Source organism: Echinops telfairi, unplaced genomic scaffold (assembly GCF_000313985.2).
Source record: "Echinops telfairi isolate 266 unplaced genomic scaffold, ASM31398v2 ScPeMD7_7467;HRSCAF=8505_0, whole genome shotgun sequence".
In the NCBI taxonomy this organism is placed as follows: Eukaryota; Metazoa; Chordata; class Mammalia; order Afrosoricida; family Tenrecidae; genus Echinops; species Echinops telfairi.
In genome coordinates, this window is record NW_022111367.1 from 3,569,070 (window position 1) to 3,578,821 (window position 9,752).

General features: G+C 39.0%; 1 protein-coding gene across 1 annotated transcript in view; it reads left to right on the forward strand.

Annotated features, from left to right (window-relative positions):
• Window positions 1-9,401, forward strand: part of OBI1 (ORC ubiquitin ligase 1) — a 69,073-nt gene extending 59,672 nt beyond the window's left edge. Inside the window, exon 6 of the mRNA XM_045283761.1 lies at window positions 6,378-9,401. Coding sequence (XP_045139696.1) covers window positions 6,378-7,896 — 1,519 coding nt within the window. The 3' untranslated portion in view covers window positions 7,897-9,401. The remainder of the gene's footprint in view (window positions 1-6,377) is intronic.
• Window positions 9,402-9,752: the final 351 nt, after the last annotated feature.

The window sequence follows — 9,752 nt, forward strand, 5'->3', positions numbered from 1 at the left end:
GGCACCATCAGCTTTTTTCACCACCTTTGCTATGCACACGTTTGTCTTCAGTGATCGTATCAGGAAGGTGGGCACCCACTGATCTGATTTTCTGTTCTTTGATGTGTGATAACTGATCCCATCAACACCTCCTGGTCAGACAGGCTGGTGTGCTTCTTCCATGTGGGCTTTGGTGCTTCTCAGCTAGATGGCCAGAAAACAACTTTTAAGACCCCAGACTATTATTTCTGAAAGCTGGGCACCATCTTCTTTCTTCATCACACTTTACTATAGCACCTATAGCTTCAGTAACCTTTTCATGAGTTCAGTTATCAAACAGGACCATTCCATAAGAAATAATTGTCCTTATATTGGGGATAGAATTAAGTGCAAGCCCAAAATCCATTCATACATCTTATGGTTTAAATATGTCTCTGGTTCACCCTAGAGCTCTGGTTCTCAACCTGTGTGTCGTGACCCCTTTGGGGGTAGAACAGCCTTTACACAAGGGTCGTCTGAACCAGAACAGTAGCAAAATTACAGTTACAGTAGTAACAAAAATAATTTTATGCTTGGGAGGGTCACCACAACATGAGGAACTGTATTAAAGGGTCGCGGCATTAGGAAGGATGAGAACCACTGCCTTAGAGACATCCTTGTCATGTTATGTTTGGTTTTTGTTGTTGCTGTTTTTCATTTTTATTGGTAGCTCTTACAGATATTACCACAATCCATAGTTCAGTTAGCTCAAGCATGTTTGTGTAATTGTTACCACCATCATTTTCAAAACATTTTCTTCTTCTTGCATTCTTTAATATCAGCTCCCCTTTATCCCCCCTCCCCTTCCTCCCCCCACAAACTCTTGTTATTATAATAATTATTATTGTTGTTGTTGTTATTCCTTTCCCCTCCCGTATATTACACTATCCAATATATCCATTCACCTGCCATTCTCATATTCGTTCCTCTCGAGTGGGGTTATATAGTCATCATTGTTATCAGTTTCCCCGTTGCCCCCCTCTCTTTCTGAACCCTCAGGGAATCATTAATATCATTACTAGTACTGAAGTGTTTGTCTATCTTGGACGTCCGGCATTGAACAATCTTAATTATAGAAATGAACTTATGCAGTCTAACAGGATTCATGAAATAAAACTAAGACCATAATAATAGGCTGGAATATATATTAAACAACTTAGTTATGTGTTTTAACAGTGCTATACTGCACCCTGGATATACTATCTCTTCTGTGTGGCCCCTCTGTGAGGCACTGTCCAATTAGCTTACAGTTAGTTTTTTGGGTCTCCACTTTGCCTATCCTTCTTATCATCAATTTGGTTGCTGTGTTTGAACTTCTGATACCTATTCCCATCGACACTGCATGATCACACATGCTTCTTCCATGGGGCCTTTGTTGCTTCCTGCTAGATGGCCGCTTGTTTAACTTCAAACCTTTAAGACCCCAGATGCTATATCTTTTTAATAGCTGGACACCATCAGCTTTCTTCACATTTGCTGATGCACCCATTTTGTCTACAGCGATTGTGTGGGGAAGGTCAGTATCATACATTGCCACATTATTAGAATAAACTGTACTTGTACTGAGGTAAGGTTAAAGTAGAGGCCCAAAGTATCTGCTTCCTTGTATTCTCAGGGACTTTGTAGCTTTTCTCCCATTGCTGGTCAAGGACATTATCAGTCATCTTCTGGGGCCATATTCCACTGCTATCAAGTCAATGCTGAAAATCTTCACAGGAGGAGAAAGCCTCATCCTTCCCCTGCAGAGCTGGGTGGTGGTTTTTAACTGCTGACCTTGGCAGTTATCAGCCCAATGTGTAACCAGTACACATTGATAGTAGTTTAGCCAAAAGTACAGAATTTAAAATACTGTTGAGAAAAGGGAATTATATGAGTATAGTACTTGTTCATATTAAACTCTTCAGTGACTGAAGATTCTTTATACAAACAAAGGGGGCTGGTGATAGGCAAATCTTCCAGTGATATTTATTCCCAGCAGCAGAGCCATGCCTACCAGATTAAAACAAGTCCTCTGATTCTATTAATGGTGCTATTGTGAACCAGAGAGTCAAAGTGAATGTGCAAGGTTGTGCTAACTAATGGAAGTACATCACTAGAGTTTATTTAGTTTTGGTGTTTTGTGATTCTGGAATTTATTCTTTTGCTACATTTCTTTTCTCCTGACCCCCTTCACACATATCCCTGTTCCTCCTGAGCTGTGAGATAATGTTGTTAGAGATGCTATTACTTTCTTTTTTTTCATATTATTATTTTATCAGACTTTTTCCAAATATTTGAAGTTGTTGGCCTATTTTTTTTTTCTTTTTTCCCTCTTTTATTTTAAATCATTTTATTGGGGGTTCATACAACTCTTATCACAATCCATACATCCATCCATTGTGTGTACATTTGTTGCCATCCTCATTCTGAAAACATTTGCTTTCTACTTGAGCCCTTGGTATCAGCTCCTCATTTTATCCCCTCCCTCCCCGCCTCCCCTTCCCTCCTAAACCCTTGATAATTTATAAATTATTATATTTTGTCATGTCTTACACTGTCAACGTCTCCCTTCACCCACTTTTCTGTTGTCCGTCCCCCAGGGAGGTTATATGTAGATCCTTGTAATCAGTTCCCCCTTTCTCCCTCACCTTCCTTACACACTCATGGTATCGCCACTCTCACCACTGGTCCTGAAGGGATCATCCGCCCTGGATTCTCTGTTCCAGTCCTATCTGTACCAGTCTACATCCTCTGGTCCAGCTGGATTTGTAAGGTAGAATTGGGATCATGATAGAGGTGGGGAGGATGCATTTAAGAACTAGAGGAAAGTTGTATGTTTCAACGTTGCTACACTTTTATACCTCCTAGCCAATAGGACTTCCATTTCTCAGAATTCTTCTAGAGACAAAAAGCAGCATTATAGTAAGGGGAACTCTCATCCAGAATATACAATTAGTTAACTTTGCAAGCTGAAAAATCCTCTTAAATTTCTCCTAGATCCTGGTATAATATATATCAGTTTCAGCTCCCAAAAAGCTCTACAGTGTTTTCTCTGTCATAATGAAGCCTTTAGCCGTCACTGCTACTTTGAAAATCAAAGTCTCTTAGTCTCTAATGGAATGTTTATAAAAATACTCCATTTTTTGAAATGTGCGCAGAGAAAGGAAGTATGGTAAATGATGTTAGAAGTCCCTCTGGCTTGCCTTTGCATTGATTCACTTAATATCATGTACTCTGGACATATTTAGAATTCATATGAATAAGAGAATATTAAAATTCAAAGGTAAATAAGCTGTTCTCATTGTCTTTTTCTTTGGTAATATCAAATCTTCATCTTTACGTGGTAAAGTTGATTGCCTTGTGCCAAATTCGATTTTTAAAATTCCCTAACGAGACTAGCGTTAGACAAAGAAACGATGATAAACAGTGAAAATGGGCTCTGTGACTCTAGGTGAACATTTGCAATTCTTCTGAGTGCCTTGGAACGTTTTCTACGGGGACTCTCTCTATCCTAGGGTCAACCAGCAAACCAAAAAGTCAAAGCCACTTATCAAGTCAATTCTGACTTGTATCAACCCTCTACAGGGTTTCTGAAACTGTAAATCTTTACTGACATCAACAGCCCCATTTTTCTCCTCAAGCAGTGATTATAAGACAATCAAAATCCCTGCTTTCCTGCAACTTATACTCTAATGTTGGGTGGGGGGGGGGGGGATTACAGAGATTGATTAGTTCATTCATCAGCTCCATGACTTTGCTTCACATTCTGTTAGTTGGCCCACCAGCTCTAGTCCCCTATTGCTGCTGCTGCCTTAGATGCCATCACGTTGATTGCCATCCTCACAATTATCCCTCAGCTTGAGCCCATTGTTGCAGCCTTTACACTAATCGGTCTCATTGAGGACCTCCCTCTTTTGCTTCCCCCTCTCTCAACTTTATCATCCATGAAGTGCTTCTCCAGGGCCACTATGTCTCCAAACAGGTGTCCAAAGGAGGTAAGACAAAGTCTTGTAATCCTTGCTGCTCAGGGGCATTCTGACCATATTTTTCCAAGATAGATTTAGTGTTTCTTTTAGGAGTCCCCAGTACTTAAAATATTCTTCTCTAGCACCACAATTCAAATGAAAAAATTCTGCTTCATTCTTTATTCTTTATTCATTGTCCAACTTTCCTGTACCTTAGTCTTCAAAGTAACATCTTTCTTTTCATTACTCTAAAGAGGTCATGTGCGGCAGATTTGTTAGATCTCTCTGTAGCTAGATATACCTCGGTCCTTGGCTCCGCTCGAAAAAGAATTCACACCGAAGCCTGGTTCATGATCCAAGTGAGTTTTATGAGAGTTAGAAGAAGTTTCAGGTTTACACGGCACCCAAGGGGCTCCTCCCGAGCATACAGCTTGTCTGGAAACTGCTCGGCATCATGCAAAAGTCTCCCAAAGAGCTGCCAAAGCTCTGCGCCAAAGTTCTCTCTCTCTCCGGACTTCTGCCTTTTCAAGGATTCCACGGGGAGGCGTGGTGGATGACCCCTGATAGACCCCATTGGCTGAATTGAATTCACCTGGCCTAGGTGTGCCAATTCAGGTTCACGCCCACCCATGCCTACCACAGGAAACCTGAGCCTCTGGGCATGTGCACTGTGCCACTCCTTTGTTCCGTAGCTTGGCCCTCTGGGCATGCGCTAACGGACACCCCCCCACCCCCTCTGCCCTACACTAGTCTACCTAACAGATTTACCTAATGCAATGCATTTTTTTAATCTCTTGACGCTACTTCCATGAGCATCAATTGTGGATCCAAGCTAGATAAATTCCTTGACAATTTCAACCCTTTTGCCATTTATTATGATTTTATCTATTGGTTCAATTTTCAGGATTTTGGTTTTCTTTATATTGAGTTGTAATCCATATTTAAGGCTAAATATTAAGGTTCTTAATAAGCCTTCCTCTGACCCTAATACAGGATTCTTCTTTATATAATCTAGCTTCTCTGATTATTTGCTTAGCAGACAGATTGAGTAAGTATGTTGAAAGGATACTACCCTGACACACACCTTTTCTGATTTTAAACTGTGCAGTGTTCCCTTGCTCTTTTCACATAACTGCCTTTTGATTCATTCCTATATCAGTTCCACTTGAGCATAATAAAGTGTTTTAGAATTCTCATTCTCATGAATGTCCATAGCTGCTTGTGATGCACAGAGTCAAATGCCTTGGCCTAGTCAATAAAACACAAGGAAACATCTTCCTGGTATTCTATGCTTTCGGCCAAGATCCAACTGACCTCCACCAATGATATTCCTTGCTCAGTGTCCTCTTTTGAATCAGTCCTGAGCTTCTGGCAGCTCCATTCCGTCGAGTTGATTCGGACTTATTACAGAATAGAACTACTCTTTTAGGTTTTTAAGACTGTAAATCTTTACAGGAGCAGACAGCCTGGTGGGTTTGAATCACTCTCCTTTCTGTGAGCTGCTCGAATCATAATCCACTATTACCACTAGGGCTCCTTTTCTCTCGTACTAGGTGCTCGAAAATTGTTATCTGAACTGAACCGGTGCCCATTCTTCAGGGAATAATAAATACATTATCTTGGATGTAAGGGGTGACATTTTGATTTTCTCTTTAGTTGTGCACCAAAATACTTCGCTTGTGAAAATGTTTTTATACACAATGTATTTGAACCACCAACATTAACTTTGTATTTCAAAGTTGGAAGAAATAAGTTTATGTCCTATATGGTTATAAATGCCAGAAATAAGTAGAGCTGAAATGAATTAAAGCCCAGTGCTCAAAAAGTTAAGTAAAAGCTTCACATCAAGGGTGACTATAATTGAAAGCGGCCAAATAAGTATTTAAAACCACCCCTCCTGGGACACTAAGATTTTTGAATTTCAAATTGCATTTTATGTTTGACAAGGTGACATTGTATAAGAAATAAATTGTAAAACACTGCTGTACAGCAGGAAAATGATTGAATGTAAATATTTCAAGATGTAGGCCACTGTTCAAATGTTATCATAAATCTTTGCCATTGTTTTAGGGGATCGCTATGCATGCATGTATGAGCTGGCTAGATAGCACTGACTCTGAGAAGGAAAATTATCAGCAAGTTTCTGCCTCTCCACTACCAACAGTCTGGTTTGACACAAACGTATCCTACTAGATTTTTGCCAATATTATGATATTCTTAGTTACATAAGGGGAAGAAATCCTTTTTTTATGATATTATATCTGCCATTTCTTTTGCTCCGCTTACTGAATGATCTGAAGTGTTTTACTGTTTTCTATGTGCGATTAGAAAGGCTGACAGTTTGCTCTTAAACTTTGAGAAGGAAAGAGAAAAGTGCAAGTTAAAAGATTTCTTATTATTCTGGGTTTTTTTCAGGTTTGGAAGGTTTACAGTTGCTGCCCTTCAGTCCAAAGTAGAACAATATGAACGTGAAACCAGTCGCCTCAAGAAAGCCTTGGAGCGAAGTGATAAATATATAGAGGAACTAGAATCTCAAGTTGCTCAGCTAAAAAGTGATGAGAAAGAAGCTGTGAATGCCATTAGCCAGAGAATCCTTGCTGCAGATGGCAAGGGAAATGACGTCAGTGAGGAGGAGGTGGCATCGAAGTGCCCAGAGGATGGTGTCAGAAGACAGCCTAGCTCGTCCACTTCAAGTTCTTCTCACCTGGCAAAGCCTTCCAGCAGCAGACTCTCTGAGACTTGTTTGGCCAGGCAGGAAAGCACCAGAAAAACAGAACTAAATTGTTCTAACAAAGACCTTTATCAAAAACAGGTAGAAATCATGTTAGATGTGACAGATACAAGTATGGATACTTACATGGGAAGAGAGTGGGCTGATAAAACCAGTGAATGTGGACACTACAAAGATGAAGACCTTTTTGATCTTCCAGCTCCTTGTCCTCATTTGTCCCTTAGTTGCCTTCAGCTCAGTACTCCAGAAAATAGAGAGTGCTCTGTGGTCAAAGCAGGCAATTCCAAAAAGCACTCAAACCTTCTCCGAAAATTGGTGTTTGGTGATTCTCCCAATATCTGTAGTAAAGATTCTGCAGAGGATGTAAGTATAAGTGAAAATGAAAAGAAAACAGATGGTTTCACTTCTGCAAAGACCGGGTTTTGGGATTGTTGTTCCACAAGCTATGCCCAAAGCTTGGGTTTTGAAAGCTCAGAGAGGAACACCACGGTAAATTCTGCCGGGGCAATATCTTCAAAATCAAGTGAGAAATCAGGCACGTGTTTATCCAAAAGGTTGAACTCTATTCGATCTTTTGAAATTAATCGGACAAGAACATCTAGTGAAGCATCAATGGATGCAGCTTACCTTGACAAAATCTCTGAATTGGATTCCATGATGTCAGAATCAGACAATAGCAAGAGCCCTTGTAATAATGGTTTTAAGTCAACAGATTTGGATGCTTTATCAAAGTCATCCCAAAGCAGTGAATTTCTTAATGAACCAGATAAATTGGAAGAAAGAACTAAGCCAAACCTTTCCAATGGTTCTCTAACTACTGATCAGTTAGAAAATGGAAATGAATGGAAATCCACTTCTTTTTTCCTTCTCCCACCATCTGACCAAGAAATGAATGAAGATTTTTCACTCCATCCCAGTTCAAATCCAGGAACTAATGAATTCAAACCTCCAAGCTGTTTGTTTCAGACAGAATTTTCCCAGGGTGTTTTGTTAAACAGCTCACACCGGCTCTTTGAAGATCAAAAGTTTGGATCATCATTGTTTAAAATATCCTCAGAGGTGCATGGTCTTCATAACCACCTTCAGTCTCCTTGGTCCACTTTTGTGCCTGAAAAGAAGAATAAAAATGTGAATCATTCAACAAAAAGAAAAATCCAGAGCAGCCTTTCCAATGCCAGCCCCTCGAAGGCAACTAAAAGTTGATTTCTTAGAAAGGCCTCATTTATGTTTTTGTCCTGAGAGGAGTTTTAAAAGTTAATTTTTCCTTTTTTCATCAGAAAGATTCTATATGGTTTTAGATTGATGATCTTTAAAGATGCCAAGTGTCAAGTCAGAATCATGGATTATACCTATACCCAGAATACTGTTCATTTTGAAAAGAGTTCAGTCTCGTGATTATGTTTTGTGTGGGAACCTTTCTGATTACAGAAGGTAGAGAGAAGGTTATTGGTTTTGTTTTTAAAGGATATATATGTCTGGGTTAGGGATATTTTGCGTTTTAAATTTTAGCTTATTGTTAGACACAGTGGCCTATTGATCATCCTCAGTTATCTCACTTGGGTTTTTTAAATGAAACTTGTAGTGTTGACTGTACACTGCCCATAAAAAAACTTTTTGAATTTCTTTTAAAGTTTTTCCCATGGTGGAAATGTTTTTATGTGACTCTTTTTTTATGTTTAGTGGTGGCCTAACTTTTAGGCAAAGCCATGATGGAGAAATAGCACTCCCACTTTAGTTCATTATTCACTTACTTTAAAAAAACATTTTATGTATACGTTTCCGTTTGTTAAGCATTGTGTTTTGCCCAGTATTTGTACAAACATCCTGATAATGCCACAAAAAAAACCATTTTCTATTTGAAAATACATATCCTATGTCAAGTAGGTTATGTTGCCTACCTTTTCATGTGTATGGAATATCAGAAATTGGAAAGGTGGTATGGAGGCCTTGGAAGATGGTATACCTCCTTGGTATGGAGGTGTAGAGGAAGATAAACATGGTAGTGTCATTGTCCCAGATATACAACTATAAAAGCACTCGTTTTGATGTCCTTGATCCACTGGCATCCCAGAGAAGCCTTTTTGGAATGCAGTTCTTGTTTGCATGTTCTTGGTCTTTATGTAAACTATGCATGGTAGCTTTCTTACTTAACTGTTGCCCATGCTTATGAAAAATTAAGTTTCATCTGGCTTACACACATCTTTTATGTAAAACAGTTTCTTTAATTTTTTTTTTTCATGACAAGTGTATGTGGTAGGGATGAGGATAGGGAAATGCAGAGCACAATTTTTAATTTAGGCTCTGAAAGCGTATTATTTTTCATGTTCGGGTCTTTAAAAATGGGTTTGTTTGCTGATGACTTGTTTAATGTACACTGAACATTTTACATTAATGCTGTAATGGGTTACATTAATACTGCATGCTTTTCCATGTGAGTTGAATAAAAGATGTCGTAAGCACTGTATCCTTGATGTTGTTTCAAATATTGAAATGGCTTATAAAGACGAACAAAAGTTACTGTTTTTAATTGCTATGGTACAGGGATTGGCAAACTGTGCTCCATGAGCCAGATAAGGCTCACCACCTATGTATGTAAGGCTTGTGAGCCAAAAATAGTTTTTACATTTTTAAATGGTTAAAAAAATTCAAAGAATATTTCATGTCATGACATATTAAAATTCCAGTATTTCTAAATAAAGTCTTTTTATACAAAACTTGTTTTGGTGTTGTTGGGAATGTACAAAGCAAAACATAAAGCAAGCAGTTTCTTCTTGTACCATTTAGTGATCTGAGTTCATTTCTTTGAGTGATGCAGCCACTCTAACCCTCCTTCCCTTGTTAGCCTATCTAAATAAAGTCTCACTTGAACTGGGCTGCTCTTCGGTTTACTCATCACCTGTGGCTGCTTTTCCACTGTAAGAGGCTGAGTTGGAAAGCTGCCAAAGACCAAATGGCCCACAAACCTTACAATTCTTTCTAGTCTTTTACAAACAAACAAAAAAAACCTACCAACCCTTAGGTTTTAACAAGACCTTAAAGATAGCAAATTACTTTCATAA